The sequence below is a fragment of the Bombus vosnesenskii genome, unplaced genomic scaffold, assembly GCF_011952255.1.
Source record: "Bombus vosnesenskii isolate JDL3184/JDL3185 unplaced genomic scaffold, Bvos_JDL3184-5_v1.1 scf7180000013284, whole genome shotgun sequence".
Lineage (NCBI taxonomy): Eukaryota > Metazoa > Arthropoda > Insecta > Hymenoptera > Apidae > Bombus > Bombus vosnesenskii.
The window spans coordinates 597,464-615,884 of NW_022882937.1; the positions used below are offsets into that span (position 1 = coordinate 597,464).

General features: G+C 30.9%; 3 protein-coding genes and 1 long non-coding RNA gene across 19 annotated transcripts in view; 2 read left to right on the top strand and 2 right to left on the bottom strand.

Moving 5' to 3' along the window:
- LOC117232096 overlaps positions 1–2,017 on the bottom strand; it is a 56,240-nt gene extending 54,223 nt beyond the window's left edge. For 5 of the 7 annotated variants that reach the window (XR_004493063.1, XR_004493064.1, XR_004493062.1 and 2 more), the window contains exon 1: positions 1,599–2,017. This is a non-coding gene — a long non-coding RNA (uncharacterized LOC117232096). The remainder of the gene's footprint in view (positions 1–1,598) is intronic. The other 2 variants (XR_004493061.1, XR_004493065.1) reach the window with 1 other exon arrangement.
- Positions 2,018–4,003: 1,986 nt separating this feature from the next.
- Positions 4,004–6,668, top strand: LOC117232085 (transmembrane protein 147). 2 transcript variants are annotated; one of them, XM_033491240.1, is made up of 5 exons: positions 4,004–4,371; positions 4,576–4,714; positions 4,789–5,010; positions 5,093–5,174; positions 6,500–6,668. In XM_033491240.1, exons 1-5 carry the CDS (start codon positions 4,295–4,297, stop codon positions 6,517–6,519), a joined length of 540 nt encoding a protein of 179 aa, XP_033347131.1. In that variant the 5' UTR covers positions 4,004–4,294; the 3' UTR covers positions 6,520–6,668. The 2 variants fall into 2 exon arrangements, with proteins under 2 accessions (XP_033347131.1, XP_033347130.1); XM_033491239.1 differs by lacking the exon at positions 6,500–6,668 and having other exon boundaries at positions 5,093–5,430.
- Positions 5,492–10,606, bottom strand: LOC117232083 (DDB1- and CUL4-associated factor 8-like). Of its 9 annotated transcripts, none has more exons than XM_033491229.1 (13): positions 10,337–10,606; positions 8,723–9,133; positions 8,448–8,639; positions 8,292–8,381; positions 7,925–8,211; positions 7,710–7,853; positions 7,359–7,582; positions 7,123–7,288; positions 6,884–7,046; positions 6,679–6,809; positions 6,486–6,623; positions 6,293–6,412; positions 5,492–6,207 (listed from the first exon to the last, which is right to left on the bottom strand). In XM_033491229.1, exons 2-13 carry the CDS (start codon positions 9,039–9,041, stop codon positions 6,046–6,048), a joined length of 2,136 nt encoding a protein of 711 aa, XP_033347120.1. In that variant the 5' UTR covers positions 9,042–9,133; positions 10,337–10,606; the 3' UTR covers positions 5,492–6,045. The 9 variants fall into 9 exon arrangements, with proteins under 9 accessions (XP_033347120.1, XP_033347122.1, XP_033347121.1 ...); XM_033491231.1 differs by having other exon boundaries at positions 10,332–10,606; XM_033491230.1 differs by lacking the exon at positions 10,337–10,606 and adding an exon at positions 10,167–10,239.
- Positions 10,607–10,869: 263 nt separating this feature from the next.
- On the top strand, positions 10,870–13,242 carry LOC117232084 (acylglycerol kinase, mitochondrial). The gene is made up of 8 exons (XM_033491238.1): positions 10,870–11,461; positions 11,543–11,662; positions 11,740–12,130; positions 12,208–12,323; positions 12,418–12,593; positions 12,659–12,805; positions 12,883–13,001; positions 13,073–13,242. The coding sequence occupies exons 1-8, from the start codon at positions 11,352–11,354 to the stop codon at positions 13,184–13,186; spliced, it is 1,293 nt and encodes a 430-aa protein (XP_033347129.1). The 5' UTR covers positions 10,870–11,351; the 3' UTR covers positions 13,187–13,242.
- Positions 13,243–18,421: the final 5,179 nt, after the last annotated feature.

An 18,421-nucleotide genomic window follows, 5' to 3' on the forward strand; every position in this document is an offset into this window, starting at 1 on the left:
TGTTTCTGGCTCAGATATTTGATAATTCTCAAAATAGACACGAAAAAAAAAATCTAACAGGAAGAGAAATAGGAAAAGAGCATACGAGGCGCGTGGAAGAATGGAGTTGACGGGACGAAAGTCATGAAAATCGGAACCGGAAACGAATCTCATCGTTATACACAGCCGTGACGCAATTCTCAAAGGAATCACGAATTTATTAGAAAAATCTACCAGAGGAATGTACTGTGCTGGTTTCGACGTGCAGGTACACGACAAGAAATTATACCAAATATAAGAAACGTACTTTCATCATTCCTGCTTCCTCATAACGAACAATTTCGTACGATCGGATATCTACAGGTACGTGAACTTCTGTGTACAATGATTAATTGTAATGGAAGATTCGACATGATTTCAAAGGTTTACGCCAGCAAAAGTAAGAAGCTTAAAATTATTGTATCGGTCAGGAAAGGGAGAGAAGGAAGATCAAGATGAGAAAAGAAGGACGATCGATGCAAAGGGCAGAGACGTTAGGATTTCGGATTTTCGCACGTGTTTCCAGCCTCGTCTGCGCGATTCCCGTAATCCCAGATGGCCGCTCCGCCCCCGCCCCCCTCGAAGAGAGCCACACTCGAGATTTCCTTTCTCCGTGTAAAAGGAAACGGAATTGAAATCGGCTTTTCGAAATTGCGCGTCGCCCCTCCCTCGGCCATGCTTCTCTCCGGAGAGGGAAATGCAAACACGGCTTTGCTGAGCGCGCAACTTGATCGGAAAACAGGGAAAAAGCGAGGATGATATCGTGTGGATTTACAAGAATACACGGGAAGGGAAGAATGTATCGTCTTGTCGTTTCGGGATGGTCTGAACCCCTGGATTTCGGGCTAAGAACGCAGTCTTCTCTTTTAAACCTGAACGATCTATTTAACCGAGTTATTATAAAAACAGACTTATGCGAATGACAATTTAAATCTTGCACTACGAGTTAATTATTTTCAAAGCTGAAACTTCTATTCGACTAGCCCATTTAACATTACTACAGGGCTGAGTTAAGATATTACTCAAATTAAAGATGTAGTGGTATAGCATTATATACGTTTCCTTCGGTCACAATTAAACAACAAAGAATATTTGGTTCGTGGTATATTAGCACGTAATTGTTTAAAATGATGATAATTTGTGGAAAGAATAAATTTACATGTAGATTTTGAATGTAGAAATTCTAAATGTAAATATAAAAATTATAGATAATTTTAATCGAAAAATTACTTTTCGCAACTAATTTTGCTTATAGTTTCTACTTTCGCTTTGATTTTTATTTATTATCTTTGTAGATGATTATATAATATATATTTTGAAAAATAAGTGCAAGTTAGTATTTGAAAGAGGAAAGAAAACCTGCGGTAGACTAATGGTGAATGGTGGTGCCCTCTTACGACTACTTGTAGAATTATAATAAAAACATGATTTATAATTACATTCTATTATAAATAATTATTACGATCTTTTTACAACTATTGCAACGTGCTATACTGAAATATAAATGAAACTAAAATATCCAATTACATAGACAAATAAAAATATTTTTTGTATTTATAAATATATAAACTCTCCCTTACCTGTTCTGAATTTTGTATGTATTAAAAATCTTGATATCACTGACATCAATGTTTGTGCAATAATTTATACATAACGATTAAATCTGATCAACTTGTTTATAAACATATGAATTTATTTGATACCATGATTATGATAATGCTAAAGAAAACATTGCTGTACGAAGAAGCATATAGATTAAAATAAACTGAAAGGTAAATAAAAAAAAAATCACCAATATGTTCTTTATTTTTCTTGTTTATATAAATATATCTTTGTAAAAAATAAATTGTACTCGTTACTTGTTCTTGTGATATGAAAATAAATATAATATAAAACACTATATTTCACAAATAATTACAGGTATTGGAATAGAAAGACGAAAGATGAAATTTATATTGAAACTTCTAAACTTTCTTTGCATTCAGTTTCATTTTTTAATCAAAATAAATTACTTTTATGTAAACTAAAAATATATATATGAGTAAACGTTATATTTAAATAATACTCAAATATTTTAATGTATTAATACACTGACACGCACTATTATTATGTTTATAAATGCAACACATTATAACAAATAATTTTCTTAGTTCTTATACCAGTAGTTAAACAACACAATATGAAGTGAACTCAACGCTAGTCTCAGCTAAACTGATCTTTCCTTCTGCACTTGCTACGGAGAACAGTTATGCCAGGATATACTCAACACCTCCCAGAGCATCCCTGACCAATCATAGGGAATTCCCAACCAATCCTTCGGAGTGGGTTCTCTATCACAAATGATAGAAAGGGAGAACTGCTTTTACAATACAGGCTGCGGTGGTTTACGGACGGAGCATGCTCCATTGGAATATTCTAAATCCCACGCTAAAAGGGGTGTGTCCTACTGATTCCAAGTGGGAAAAAAAAGAAGGGATCGTATCTACCATCGACAACGTTGGAAAGGGTAGATGGATTCTAAAAAGCAGACTGAAACGTTAAGAAGATGGAGCATGCTCCGTTACAATACTCCAAATCCCAGATCTAAAAGGGTGTGTCTTGTGAATTCTAACTGAATATAAGAGAAAGAATTGTCAAATTCATAATACATTCTAACATTTTATATTTTTTGCTTTCATGAAACTTTTGTCCTTTTAATGAAAATATACTTATATATGTTTATGTATCTATGTCACATTATAATGAAATTAGTCATAAAAAAAACATTTAAATAAAATAAAACTATTAGAAACACATAGTCAATATCTTTCCAGCTGCAACACCCTTTTTCATCAGTCACCCCTTTTTTAGGAATTAAAGGGGTGACTGGTACCCCTTTCAAAGGGGTTAAAATGTATAGGGGATGATTTAATGTTGCAGAAAAAAACGTTTGTGCCATATAAGTTATATATAAGTTATAATGTACTAAAAACTATAGTTTTATAGTACATGCACGTTGTAAACCAATCTTACTAAAAAATTATAAGCAACTAAATAATTTATACATTAAAAATTATAGAAAACTATATCATGTAAATAATGTATTTTTTATATATCTACCACTTATAAATATATAAACTTATCAATCTGTGAAATTATTAACGAACAGAATAATTATTGCCCGTTTAAATATTTCTTTGGAAATGAAAATAAGAAACGAAAAGATAACCTTACTTAAAACAAATTAAAACATAACCTAATAGATTAAGAACTTCGTAGATAAAGTAAGCACAATCGAAATAACTTCTTAAATAAATATCATATAAATAAAAGAACTTAAAAATATAAAATATAACATACCTGAAAAAAATTATTTATTTTTTTAATAACTACACTATAATTTTTTCATTTTTATTGTAGATTATAAATGACAAATCTTTAAAACTCAAAATCGATATACATACATATGATCACAAACTACGTTGAAATTAATAAAAAATTATTAATAAAATGGAAAAAATTTTACGTTTGATCATTGACTATGTACAGTATAGACCTGACATTACACGGAATTTCAAGTCTCACGTTCTGAAATACCGAGAAAATAATTAGTCTTTCTTACGCCCTCTACAATTTACTTCGGCGAATATAAGAATTATTTATCTATGATCAGAGTACTTACACTCTGTTCTTCATAATATCAGGTAATATGTAATCATTAATTAAGTATAGGTACTCGTCTGTGATATATGTATGTAATTAACAATTAATTTGAGAATACAAAAATGAAAATTCAAACGAAAACAAAGATTTAAAAATATACATTCTTATGTTTCATATATATGAAACTATAATTTTATTTGAAACTGCGTAAGGGAAATATTTAACTATTACTATACAGCAATATATTATTTTGATAGTGTACAATGCTTCCTGAAGTATTATAAAAATATAGAATTCTAGACTTCATTGTAATTACAGAATATCCTGTTCTATATTTTATCTATAATTTCATATAAGACTTTAGTTTTAATTTAAACCAGTACTATACTGAATCGATAGTAGCGCATATGTCACGAAAATGATAATCCGAAAACGTGGGACATGGAAAAACATTGTATACCACGTCTATTCTGTATCTCGTCTGTGCTTTTATACTATAAAAAATACACACTTCCCTACCGCAGATATAACATCCCATTTGATACTTGTCATATTGTCATCTTTCGTATATGAATCGTCTGCTATATAATGATGAATAGTATTTAAATTAAATTTACATAATATTACTGAAAAGATGACATTATATCATTTTGGAAATTGTTTAGCTTTAGTTTATGTCCCATATTATCTTACCTATAAATATTCAGGGTTGTAAGTACATTCTAACCATTTCTAACCTATTTATAGTTATTATTATTTGATCATTATTATCTTGGAATTTATTTTGATTTCAATGATTGTACTACGTATGACAATTAATATCATGTGATAATTATACTATATTAATTATAATTTATTTCTTAATCTATTTATCATACGAATAACACATTTCGAAGTATATATGTAAACTTTCAGATCAGAATATGGTGCATTTTGGAAATGTATTCAAGCTGGAGGTATTTACATATTTACACAATTAGTAAAAATGCTGGCACTTGCTACTTTTTTCCCTACAGCAGATAACGTAGGAGGTGAAGGTTATGATTTAATTGGTGTATGTATTTATATTTTTAATTTGCTTGTATTTAATTATTGATTAACTTATTTAACATATAATAAACTATGTAGGAATTTTTAAAGTCTTCGATAGATTTAGCTGATTTAGTAGGAATTTTATTATCATTGAACAATATACCCGGTAAAGGGCATGCAAAAATTTTAACTGCTGGAGTTGGATGGGCTGGAGCTGAGGTATTACTTACTAGGTTCCTCCTATTATGGGTAGGAGCAAGAGGCGCAGAATTTGATTGGAAATACATTCAAAAGAGTCTCGAATCTAATATTAATTTAGTGAGTAATAATATACTACTACTTTAATAAGTAATACCTCGCAGGAAATTTTTTATTAAAACTTTATTTTTTATGTATATAGGTACAACATATAACTACAGCAACACTTGTATGGTTATGGTCACGACATGATCTAAAACGAAGTTTAGTTCCAATAGTAGTTGGTATGCTTATACTTACAGTATATAGGCCACTTATTTTAGATTTTCTCCTAGTATTTTTTTTAACTGGCCCATGGTCAGCCCTTATTGTTAAAGCTACTACTACTTTCATCATGGGTGTTACGACATTATATATGTATGCTGGTCTTGCTCATTCCATAGGCATCTTTTGAAGAACATTATGTGTATGTTTTAAAAGATCAATATTTTAATCATATTACCATACACATTACAAAGTAAATCTTATTCTACTACTAAATTATGTCATTGTTCTACTAACATTTTATTTTATATAATAAAAAAAATTGTACCAATAACAATATTATGCATAGAAACAATCCTTTATTTTCTTTTATGTTACATTTCGATATTTAAACTTGGCATTCTTTTCACAATTTTCAAAACATAATTTGTGTTGGAAAAACGATTAAAATATTATTATTCTGAAGTATCATTAAACTTATAAATAAGAAAAACAAGAATGTAAATTTGGGTATATTTGTTAAATATGATTGTAAATACTTATCTTTTTAGGAACAGTAATTTTTTTAATTTTTCAGAGAATAATACAAAATTGTAATTATGTTGTTACTAGAAATGGATCTATATTATTTCTAATCTTCATCTAATACTTTACATATTTTTAGCAAATCTTTATACATATTCAATGCACCCTAAATCTTATGATTATAATAAATTATACATATCACTTGTATGATTAAACTACTAAATTGGTAGAACGAGATAAATCAAAAGTTCAAAACGTCTAAATTTATCATAATCTCTTCATCATAATTAGCCATTTGTAATAACATCATTCAAAGACAGTATAAATATTAATGTACAAAACGTAGAATAGTCCGTTTTAATACCTCTAAGATGGAGGACATTGGAATCGTCTAATTCCATCTCCTTCTGATTGACTATCGCTATGATCAGAAGAGTCATCATCCGAAGAATCATCAATATTATCATCATCGTCGTCGTCATCATCATCCTGATTTTGATCACTAGAAACTTGTCTTACGTTTAGGCTCTACATCACAATGTAAAATGATCAAATAAATTTCTGTAAAATTTTGTACTTTTATAATTGTCAATTTATACTAATCAATACACACTAGTCTTACTCTTTCCGTATGACGCAAATGTCTTAATAATATCCAAAGCATTTGACTATCGAATGCATCGGATTCGGTAGTAGTTTCTTGTGCCCTGCTCATTACGTTAAATGTAACACACTAGAATAGAACATATATAAAATAATAACATATATATGTTTATATCACAACAATTTTCGTAAATTACACATACTTTTTCTATTAAAGGTACATTTTCTATTTTTTGAAGTGAAGGTGGATCTTCGCAAGAAGGTGCCCAAACTTTTACATCACAATCAAGCCCACTTGTTGCAAGAATAGGAATATGTGGATGAGGTTCTAAACAATTCACCTATACGACAGAGTGTTATTAAACTTTATCATTATATTTTTAATAGATTACATACCACTCCTTGTTCATCTCCAGGCATCCAATTTACGATTGCTTCCGTATTCTTCTCCCAGATAAATATATTTCCACAATCCGACCCAGATATAACAAATTCACTCTTTGGCCCAAAGAAATTAACTCCCTTCACTATGAAATATGAAATATAATAAGTGCAAATTTTCATTTAATTCTTGTAAAATGTACCAAACAATAATATATACCAGTAGCATTGTTCCTATGACCTTCATATTTATGAGCAAAATCACCAGGTTGTGGCGATATTGCATCAAATAAATATATATCTTCGTCGTTATAAGATGCAAGAACTTCAGTTCCATCATAGTTGTATAAAGCACAAGTTACATGTACATGTTTCTTCTCAGTCTGTAATTCATGAAAATTAGATTACAAAATAGATATATAATTATATTTTTAATTGTATAAAATCCAAAAAACATACCAAATGTGAAGGACATAATTCGTGTATTGGTTTAGATACATTTCGTCGGTCATATACTCTAACCCATTGAGACCGACCAGCAACGCAAAATTCGTTGCTTTTGAGAGGATTACAATGAACGCTGTACAATTGCACGTGGAAAGAACCGTCTCTTACGACTAGCAACCTATACAATAAAATTGTTTTTATACATTGTGAAAAAATATGTTTCACAAAAGGCTACTTAAAAGACGTACTTCGTTGGTTTCTCTTCTCTAATATCTATAGACAAAACTTTTGCATCTTCACCAACAGAAACAATAACATGTGGCGTATCGGGATGAAGTGCAAGTTTATGAGTTGGCGCATTGTGCGTAGCTAATTTTCGTGATACGCCACGTCTAATATCTAATAAACGTACTTGTCCATCACGAGCACATGTAGCCATTAAATTTTCTTCATCGAATGGTAGCCATTTAGCCTGAAAAGAAACAGTCGTAATGATATACATTTCTGTAACAATAAAAAAGTAAACAAAGATAAAATATATTAACATATTTTCTAAATAGAAATATAGTTCATTACAAAATATATTTCAGTATACATACTTGAAACATATTACTCCTATGACCACTAGCAAAAGAATGATGTTTTTTTCCTATTGCCCAGTCCCATATGACTACATATAAATCATCAGAACCACTGGCTAATAAATTTCCTTTTTTATTAAAATTTAAAGCATTAACACAACCCTAAAAAGATTATATAATAAAGATTGTATTCTAGTTTTTTAAGTACAAAGTTTAGAACATGAGACATGTACCTCATGCTCTTTAAGTTTGTACATAAGTTCAAAGTGTTCTACAACGTGTAAGGAACCGTAATATCTACGTTGAAACGATGGATTAATTCCCATTTCACGGTGAAGAAGTTCTGGCACTACAAACCAGGTTGGCTTTGGTCTTTTCTTCTTCAAACATGCAGGAGTATCTGACTCTGATTCTTCTTCACTAGCTATTTGTTCAGTATCAAAATTTGAGTCATTTGATAAGAGGGACTCTTCTAATTCTAGCAAATCCTGTTCTGTTACATTTGATAAAAGAGGCTTTTCTAATTGTCCCAATAAAACCATAAAAAAAAAAAATAAATGAAATTTATAAAATAAGGATAATGAATGTAACAATACATACCAGCATATCCAACATGTGAACTATCATTATCAATTTCTAGTCCTTCTTCATGATTCTTTGTTTCCCTAAGAGTTGCAGCTTCTTCAGTTTCTGCATTTAAATACAATATAGTATCAAAATCTTTCATATATTACATGTCTCTTTTCAACTATTTACCTGATCTCATTTCAACATCTTCAGTAGTTTCTTCACTACAACTATCCTTAGGCTCTTTTACCAATTGTGCATTATCAACACTTTCATTTTCTGATTTTGATTTATTACAAACATTTTCATTTAATTTTTGATGTTTACTCGATTCTTCATTAAATATATTAGTGTCATCACAATTATCATCATCTACTTGAGCTAGAAATTAAAATCAATAAATGTACATTAAATAATTATAAAAACTTGGTAACTATCAAAATAATAAAATATTATTACAACACCTTTTGAAATACTTCTTTTACACTTATTTTGATTACTAGAAGGAGAGCTTGGATCACTATCATTTGACGAAATTAGAATATTGTCTTGTGAGGTGGTTGCTTCTGACAATGTTGTAGAATTAAAAATAGAAAATGATGTTTCTCTTAAAGAGTTTTCATTCTGATTTTCTTCAAATGTATTCTTCTTATTAGCAACATCACATTTATTATCAACCAAAGGTTCAACAAGTTGTATTATCTCATTTGTTTTATTATTAGATGTAGATAGTTCAGTATCATTTACTTCTTTACACACATTATGGCAATTTTTAGAATCCATCTTTTATTATCATTAAACCAAGGTTTTGCATATAATAAATGTTTCGCTTGTATTTTTCATCTATCAATATCTATATTGGAATTTAACTTTACCTGTAATATAAAGTTAAATGAATATTGTATTTAACCCAGTATAGTTATACATAGCGTAATCATTATGATGATATAACCAATTAAGATTTGCTTTTTTACATAAAAAATAGTTGAAAATATAGAGAATAAATGAAAAAAGATAGAATGAAATCTTTCTATTCTACATCTTATTTTCCAATATATTAATTTCAAAAATCACTAAGTATGCTATTTTGTTTCTGGATTAATAGTTATTTTTATACAATAGTAGAGTTTCAAGAAGAATTCTAAAAAAATATTGATCTTATTTCTTTATTTAAAATTCTAACCAATAAATAATATTCCGATGATTCTCTTGCTTTTAGTATTGAATAGCATTTAATAACCTTTTATTTTATTGAGATTTTCAATATCTTTAGAGTACATTATCAGTTTTTTATATGAAAATCCAATCTCAATTACTCAAATATATGCAGGTATACTTACAGATCCTTCTTTAACCAATCTTCTTGGAAACGAAGTCTTAAAAAAATATTTCATTCTATGTTTTCCATTTATTTTTATATAAATTTTATCTGATATTTAGCTCTATTACTACAATCATACCTTGTATACTGTCACTTAAGTCTCAAAAAAGAAGATATTTCTTGAGTAAAATAAAATTTCATTAAGAGAATGGATATTTTAGGAATAAATAAATTATATATTCAGATTCCTGAAAATTATCCTATCAATTTTTAGTACTACATACAGGTACAATGTTGCAAAATATAAACAAAATATTTAAAAAACGTAAAATCAACAGTTTGATCACGTAAAGTTATTATAAATTCCACTGTTTAATGCACCAATAATTATAGATTATTCTGTTATTAAATAAACTTTTAAAAATACGTGATTTTGATCTTTTTAGTAGAACATAAGGATATAGAAAAATATGTACATCTACAAAATGTTAACATAAGCGTAATCTTATAGATTTACTGCGTTTTACAAAATACAGTTAACTATAACCATCGACAAGTGACAGAATCAAAATAATAATTACACTAACCTGTCATCCGTAAAAATATGATATTATTTTTATGCATATGTAAATATACGAATAAAAAATTCGCACATTTACGTGTTATATAAATTTATTGTCCATTCTCTTTTTTCTTGTAAATGAAATTAACTGATAAAATGGCTGATACTTATGAAAGTGTTTTATTGTTACCTTACAGCAGAGCTGTCGAGCTTAAGTTCCGAAGCTTGAACAGTTTCTCGCACTCTGCTTAATACTGCGGGAAACACGTGTGTACATTAACACAAACTTTTTCTCTATTGTTTTCTGTTTAGGAAACGAGATATAAAGAGACAGAATTTATAATATCTCTATTGAACTATTTCTGAAATTGTCCTGTTTTATAACGATGACGCGTAGCGGTTGCAAATCCGCATTTGGACCACGCTTTGGACAAATAAGATTCACCTATGAAAAAGTGATCAACGTGATGATAAAAAATAAGTGACGAATTTTATAACGAGGCAATTTTCATGATTTAGGAATCATAGATGGAGCAGCTATTGTACAAAATATTTATATGTATATATGTACTTCTTTATATTTAATAATATAAAATTCAGATATTACATTAAATCAGATTATTATATTATCTTACCGTTTATTATCAACAATAAAAAATCTATTATTTGGAATTTTATGATTTTAATTAAATTCGCAATATTTGTTAATATTTTATACGTGGAATTTAAAGGGAATTGTAAACTATCCTGAACACGTGAGTATCAAGTTATTCTCCGATCAAAATGTAGTTTGTATATATATAATACTTCTGATAATACTACAGACGGGATACTTGTAATAGTAGTGATAATACATACAGTTCGTAATACCGCATAATTAAAGGACTTAGGAATTAAAAACTTTTCAGAAAAGATCTTCATAAAGTTACAAGCTTCTTAAAGTATGAGAATTCTTTTTGAAACACGTGTTTCATAAATTTTCAGAAAATGTGTGTACTGTTAAAATTGAGATTATCTTATTACAGATAATAGAAATTAATTTTTTTGTAAAATGAAAAAATGCAGACTTTATTTGTTTTAAATAAATCTTCGTAATGTTTGTGTACTTTTAAAAAACTTTCAATTATTTATAAATGTTACTCAGCGTACAATGTACAATACATAAAGAATAGATTCATGCAGGTTATGTATAAACAGAAGTGTTTAAGAAATGGCCAAAATATTAAGCTTCTCCCGGACTATACGAAATAATTGGAAAATATCTTTGGTGACATGTGCAGCTGTAACATATGGAATTTCATATGGCAAGAAAGTATACAAGTAAGATACAAAGTTTTAGTCTTATAATTGGTAAATTCATTCTACTGTTGTGATGACATTAAAAAATGGTAATATTTTTAGAGCTAACCAATTAATGAGACAATATTGTGAAAGTGTATCACAATATGGTGATTTTCCACTTCCAACAAATATAAAACCACGCCATGTAACCATTATTTTAAATCCAGCTGCTAAAAAAGGGTTTGCTTATGTTTGATTTATAAATTATGTTTCTACTTATAGTTTAATTGTTGATTAACTATTATCCTTATTTGTAGGAAAGCTAAAAAGTTATTTCAAAATTATTGTGAGCCACTTTTGCATTTAGCTGGAATTGCTGTAACTGTAATACGGACAGACTCAAAAAATGATGCTCGTAAAATTATAATGAATTTAGATACACCTACTGATGCTATCATAGTTGCTGGAGGAGATGGTACTTTATCTGATGTTTTAACTGGATTAGTAAGAAAATATGATCTCAATCTTAATTCAGTCAAACAGTGTCCCATTGGTATTGTACCATTGGGACAAACAAATAAAATTGCAAAATCTTTGTATCATGAATATGATTATCTATCTGATATAAAACAAGTGATAGAGGCAACAATGGCAATTATACATGAGAAATCAAAAATGATGGATATAATTGAAGTTAAACCTATTGATGTATGTTTCTGTTATATACATAGCAAATTTTTAACTTTTTCAGTAACTAAAACTCTTATATTATTTTATAATTAAAGAATAATCCCGATGAACCTGCAAAACCAGTTTATGCTATGGGAACAGTGGAATGGGGTCTATGGAAAGATGCAAATGCTTCTGCTAACAAGTATTGGTACTGGGGATTTTTAAGAAAGTACTTATATGTTTTCCTTCAATATTTTTGAATTTGCACGATATTCACATTAATGTAAATTTATATTACCTAATATCATGTATTTAATGTGCAGATATGTGACTTATGTATTTAATGGTTATGAAGAGAATTTAAACAAATATTGTGATGCAGTATTAAAATATACACTTCCTTGTGAAGGTTGTTCTCGTTGTAGTCAAAACAATTTAATTTCTAATTTAAATACAAGGTGGTGGCATGTATTTCTACCAAGATATAATGCCTCTAGAGGTATGTTTTGTTATATTCAGTACACATAATATCCTGAAATAAGCACAGGGTACCATATTTTTTAGATAGCATTGATTTTAGTAAAAGAATAAATGAAAAATGTGACGTTCTCCATGAACTACCTATATCAACTTGCGAATTGCATATAGCAACTTCCAATGTAGACAAGTTACAAGTTGAATCATCACCACCATCTTTAAAAGTGAAAATTGGTAATTAAACTAATATCATATGGAATAAAATTAAATATATATAATCAAGATCATGGAAAATTACCTCTATTATGTAGGTCCAAAGGATATCAACTACTTTTCTTTCGTGTTTGGAGGTTGGGAAAAAGAAAAAAATAATAAACCGTTATGTAATCAAATACTGGAAGCCAAAAAAATTGAATTAACTCCGCAAAAGGTAAAATTTCATAGTTTGAATATTCCAAATTTTAAAGATTATTTAATTTCTATATGTTGATTCATTTATAGACCGATAAAAATCATACATTATACATTGACAATGAGGAGTATGAACTAAAGGCAGTTGAAATGAAGCTGTTTCCGCAGGCAGTAAAAGTATTTTGTCCTCAACTGAACAGTTAACAAAATATATATATATATATGTAAATAAAATTTAAGATCTGTTTATTTATTTTAAACCGTCATGTCTTACTATATTGAAAAAGAAGTAAATATCAGTAAAAAAAATTAACAACATTTTTTATTATTATATCATAAATATAATTTATGATCGCTTCTAAATGTATACTGTTATCACTTGAACATGACACTTGTGAGTATATACTCTATTTTTACCTACTTTGTAACACTTATGTTACGTCATATTTATTTTACAGTATAATATTTATTGTTTTAAGCCCTATTAATTTTTTCTAAGATACTACATTGTAAATAGCAGAAAGCGCTCTGCTATTTGTATCACATTCATCAGATAATATTTTGAATGTACTTTTTTGTTATAAAACATTCCTAATAAAAAGTTTATATGAAATTTAACACAGATAAAATGCAATCTTTCTAACAATTAAAGAAATTCATGAATATTTTTAAGATTTTGCAGAAGGTATTCAAAGTCCTTTCGAGTAATATTAAAGAAATCTAAAAAAGAGAGTGGAGAATTGTTTGGCACTTTACATACTTTTTATGGTTCTGTCCATCGTGATCTGGTGTTTCTTCTAACCAGCATTGTACAAGAAACAAGACTAGTCGACTTTTCTGATAATGATTTCCTGAATTTTCCATATATCTATATATTTATACCTTGGTATTCTTGTTAACCAATCGACATTTTCTTTGTACATATAATATAACGTAATACTATATAACATAATATATTAATACGTAATGTAATATAACGTAATACTACCAGGTATGTAAATATGAAACCGAAATTTTTGTATAGAAAATACACGTTTATTGTATGAAAATGATTAAAAATATTTTATTCTAAGTATTGCCCATCGCTAGCTATACATTTTTCCCACCTGGCAATTGGTGGATGCCACGCCAAAAAAACTGTCGCTCTTTTGAGGCAAACCAGTCATCGAGCCATTTTCGTAAGAAGTGAAGTGCTGGTCAGAAAGTGCGTGTCCCATCGATGCAAATAAATAGTAATCGGACGGAGCCAAGTCTGGTGAGTAAGCCGCGTGCGAAAGTATTTCCCAACTGAACGCTTCAATCGTTTCCTTGACCGGTTTTGCTGTATGTGATGGTGCATTATCATGAAGCAAAATTACTTTGTGTTGCCTTTTTTGATATTCTGGTCGTTTTTCACGCAAAGCTTGATTTAAATCGATCATTTGTTGTCGGTAGCGCTCAGTATTAACGGTTTCGCCAGGTTTTAACAGCTCATAATAGATCACACCCTTCTGATCCCACCAAACACAGAGCATTGTCTTCCGTCCATAGCGATTTGGTCTTGTAGTCGATGTCGGTGGTTCGCCTGGAGCTACCCATGGATTCTCAAAATATATCCACTTTTCATCGCCAGTCACAATTCGGTGGAGAAATGACTCTTTTGTATCTGGCAAGCAGCATTTCGCAAGTGGTTTTTCGGTTTTCCTGCTGTCTTTCATTCGGTTCATGTGGAACCCATTTTCCCACCTTCTGGATCTTTCCCATGGCTTTCAAACGCATGGAGACGGTTTTCTTCAAATGGTAACAGAAAATCAATGCTGTTGTGTGAAATTTGTATTGTTCTGAGTCGAAAATGTTTGTGAGATCTACATTATCAGCTAGGGCCATCTATAGGCAAATTCCGGCTTCATACTTACAAGCCTGATATATAATGTAATACTAAATAACATAATACATTATAACGTAATATAACATAACGTAATACTATATAACGTAATACTATATAACGTCATATAACATAATGCATTATAACGTAATATAATATAACGTGATATGTTATAACGCAATATAATAGAACAAGATATAATATAACAAAGAGCAAGAGAGAAATCTACATGGTTGTATATACAAATCTGGATACTCCGGCAGTGAGAATAATGTTTTTATTGACCGAATGATGTTAGTCAATTTATTCAAAATAAATCGCTTCAATCGAGAAGTTAGGATTCGTTGTGTATCGTGTAATAATAGCCCGAAGCCGATTGTTTCTGTATCTTTTTAATATAATTCGTCGAAGAACGCTTTAGGTGTTGTCAAATGAGTAACACATACCGACGAATTGATAGAACAACTGGATTGTGGTGGTCAATGGATATTATTAAGACTTATCATATCTTTTTGTTAAGCCGTAATATAGTTCATGCTTATAGAACGCGAAAACATGGATGGAATTCAGCAATCTCGTAAGTCTGTTCTTTAGTGAAATTATTTATGGTGATAGCTATGTAATCCAAAGTACGCTCGGAAGAACTATGAGAAGACTATTATAAGCGAGTTTTAAGGGAATATAATCTACTATTGATATGAACGTATCCCGATTTATCCGGGACGTCGCGTTTATTCAAGGATGGCAGGTGTCACAGATGAAATCCGACTAACTAAGCGATAAGATAGCGAAATTCCAAGCGCCTTAGTATGAATGACCACCGGGGTAGCATCCGGTCACTCTACTCGTTCTCAGAAATATATGATAAGTACGACCGAAGCCTTTTCTCACTCCCACGAATAAAAGAATTTAAATACTCCTCCTAAAATCATCCAAGTCAGTCTTGAACAGTCGCGCCTAGAGCTCGGAAGTGTATTATAAAGCAGAAAAAAAATAAAGTTCCTTTTTCTTTTCTTAAATTTCTTCTTATTTTACGTTACACAGAAAACGCGTAAAATAGTTGGTTCCGTTTGCCCATGTTAACGATTCTACGAAGAACGTCCGAAAATAAATCGCAAGCATTGAGATCTGCTAGCCCACGACATTGTAACATCAACCACATCTCAATCCACATCAGAGACCAGGCCACATATCGACGGCAAGATAGCAATCGGATGTCTACACGTCCTCGGTGCGTATGTCACGTAAAATTAAGACTTAGGTTTTAAAGACAAGAAGGTTGGGCCGTAACACAACTGCTATCTTTATTTTCTATCGAACTTTATTGAATAGCACAGTTTACACGATTGATCTGAGAGATGTTGACTGATGATAGGTTTTAGTTCCAGTGCCGAGGTGTTGTATTATTACGGAGGAAAGCTCGGTGTGGGTGTGCCCCTTTGAACTAACAACGCGAATTCGTTGTTCACACTTTTCGTTAGGTTCGAAGATGGTATCCCACTGGGGGTAGCCATCCACATGTTATAATACTATATCACTAAGCTATAATATTTTACCAAATGTCTTACTGGACAAATTGTAAAATGTAAATAAGTAATAAAAAAAAAAAACTTTTCGTTAGGAAAAGTGACATTGTTTATGGGAAAAACATTTGTAAGAACGTGTAATAAACCTGTTCCAAGGACCATCCATAAACCGATAAAACTTACAGGAATAATAAACTAAAATTTGTTTATGGTGGGTCCTTGAGGTTATTGGCCTCTGATGTGGACTGACGTCACACGTACCCTTCCTAGTCCACTAACCTTCTTGTGGTCCAATCGAAAAGAAGATCTATAGCCCTCACTTTCCTAGCCAAAGTTGTCCTTAACGAATCAGCTCATCTCGTGTCCTTAGACACACCCATAACTAGCTTTCCTCCGCCACAACATCGTCACTAAACTTCACTTGTTCTCTATGTTTAGAATAGGCAACATATCTTTAACGGTTTCTACCTTTAGATCAGTCGCGTACTTGATTTATACATACCTATCAGTGTAACTAGGTTCTAAATAAAGTTGTTGGAGTGAATTGTGATTATTGAATTCGTAATAAAATTTAATAAAAAAAAAAAAGTTAATAGTTGTGTTACGGATCAACTTTCTTGTTTTATCATCTAACCATCAAGTTTACGTGACATTTTGGCGATCCTGCCAGGATCCATCAGGTTCAGGTAAACGGAACCACTCATTTTACGATCAGCCTTGAAGATTGAGGATCAACGGACCACTGCAATAGAGCAAACACTTTTGACGTTTCGACAAAGGAACGCCGCAACGGAACCTTTCCTACGGGCTAAACGATCAAGGTGAGCAAACTCTGGATTCTTTTACCAAATACAGAACGAGAAAAGGCAGCTTCTCTAGCGATTCAAGCACAGATAGCACAAATAGTACAATCAGTATAGTAATGGCAACGCCACGAAAGGATAAAATCGAGACTGTTGGCGCCGCTTTAACTAGTAGTGAGATAGACCCAACAATTAGGGCTATATTAGATGCGATGCAGAAACAACACGAAGCTCTTAGTCAACAAATTAGTATACTCACACGACGTATTGACGAAATTCAACGCGCAAACGAAGAAAACAAGAAACTCGTAGCAGAGATCGCACTAGTAAGGGAAAGTTTAGCAAGAATACATATGGAAAATGTATCAGAAGCCAGTTCCCTAATAACCTCAGACGAAACAACCCACACCGCTAGAAACCAATTGGCCCTTCGAGGACCTCCTCCAATACCTCAGATACTACCTCAGCTATCCGAAGACAGAGCTTTCACTCAACGTTTTGCACAACCAGAGCTTAAAGCTAAAGACGCACTAAGATGTATCCCACGACTTAACGGCGAAGACGATATAGGAGTAGAAGAATTTATTAAAGAAGTCGAAGAGATGAGGGCAATGTGTAGTGAACAATATTTACTATTGAAAATGATTAAGATTGAGAAAATTTCGGGAAAAGCAGCTATGGCAATACGTAATATACGTATCTCAGAATACGCACATTTATATCAAGCATTACGGCAGAACGTAGCAACTGAAACTTCGATTCGTGAACACCAAGACAAATTACGAAAAATTAGACAAGGATTTAACGAAAGCGTACAAAGCTACATTATTCGCTTTAGGAAACCATTCAGCGAACTACAATATAGTATTGCTAACGAATACCCAGACGAAATAACCAGACGTGCCATGAGCGACATAATTCAAAAAGATTCAGTAACAGATTTTATTCAAGGATTAAAAACAGAAATAGGACTAGTTCTAGTTGCCAATCCGCCGTGCAACGTTATTGAAGCCGAGAAACGCGCCGCCGAAATCGAAAGATATTTTCGTGAACGGAGAACGCGCAAGCAACACTGACTCTGACTCTGAATGCGATATTCTATTTGAGAATGAACTATGAATCGGATCTAACGAGAAACCAGAATACTTAAAGATCTGTCCTAACGACAAAAGCTTCTACCAACTGAAGAAAACAGAATTTGGAGACTATGAACCTCGAGCATGGCTCAACAAGATAGGGAATATCC

Bases quoted from the DNA above. Each gene is read 5' to 3' on its own strand.
- LOC117232085 (XM_033491239.1), top strand. From the start codon at position 4,295: ATGACATTATATCATTTTGGAAATTGTTTAGCTTTAGTTTATGTCCCA. The intron at 4,372-4,575 runs GTAAGTACATTC...GTAAACTTTCAG, and splicing joins ACCTATAAATATTCAGGGTT to ATCAGAATATGGTGCATTTT. The intron at 4,715-4,788 runs GTATGTATTTAT...TAAACTATGTAG, and splicing joins AAGGTTATGATTTAATTGGT to GAATTTTTAAAGTCTTCGAT.
- LOC117232083 (XM_033491229.1), bottom strand. From the start codon at position 9,041: ATGGATTCTAAAAATTGCCATAATGTGTGTAAAGAAGTAAATGATACT. The intron at 8,640-8,722 runs GTGTTGTAATAA...TTTAATTTCTAG, and splicing joins TAAAAGAAGTATTTCAAAAG to CTCAAGTAGATGATGATAAT. The intron at 8,212-8,291 runs GTATGTATTGTT...TGGGACAATTAG, and splicing joins TTCACATGTTGGATATGCTG to AAAAGCCTCTTTTATCAAAT.
- LOC117232084 (XM_033491238.1), top strand. From the start codon at position 11,352: ATGGCCAAAATATTAAGCTTCTCCCGGACTATACGAAATAATTGGAAA. The intron at 11,462-11,542 runs GTAAGATACAAA...TAATATTTTTAG, and splicing joins TATGGCAAGAAAGTATACAA to AGCTAACCAATTAATGAGAC. The intron at 13,002-13,072 runs GTAAAATTTCAT...ATTCATTTATAG, and splicing joins TTGAATTAACTCCGCAAAAG to ACCGATAAAAATCATACATT.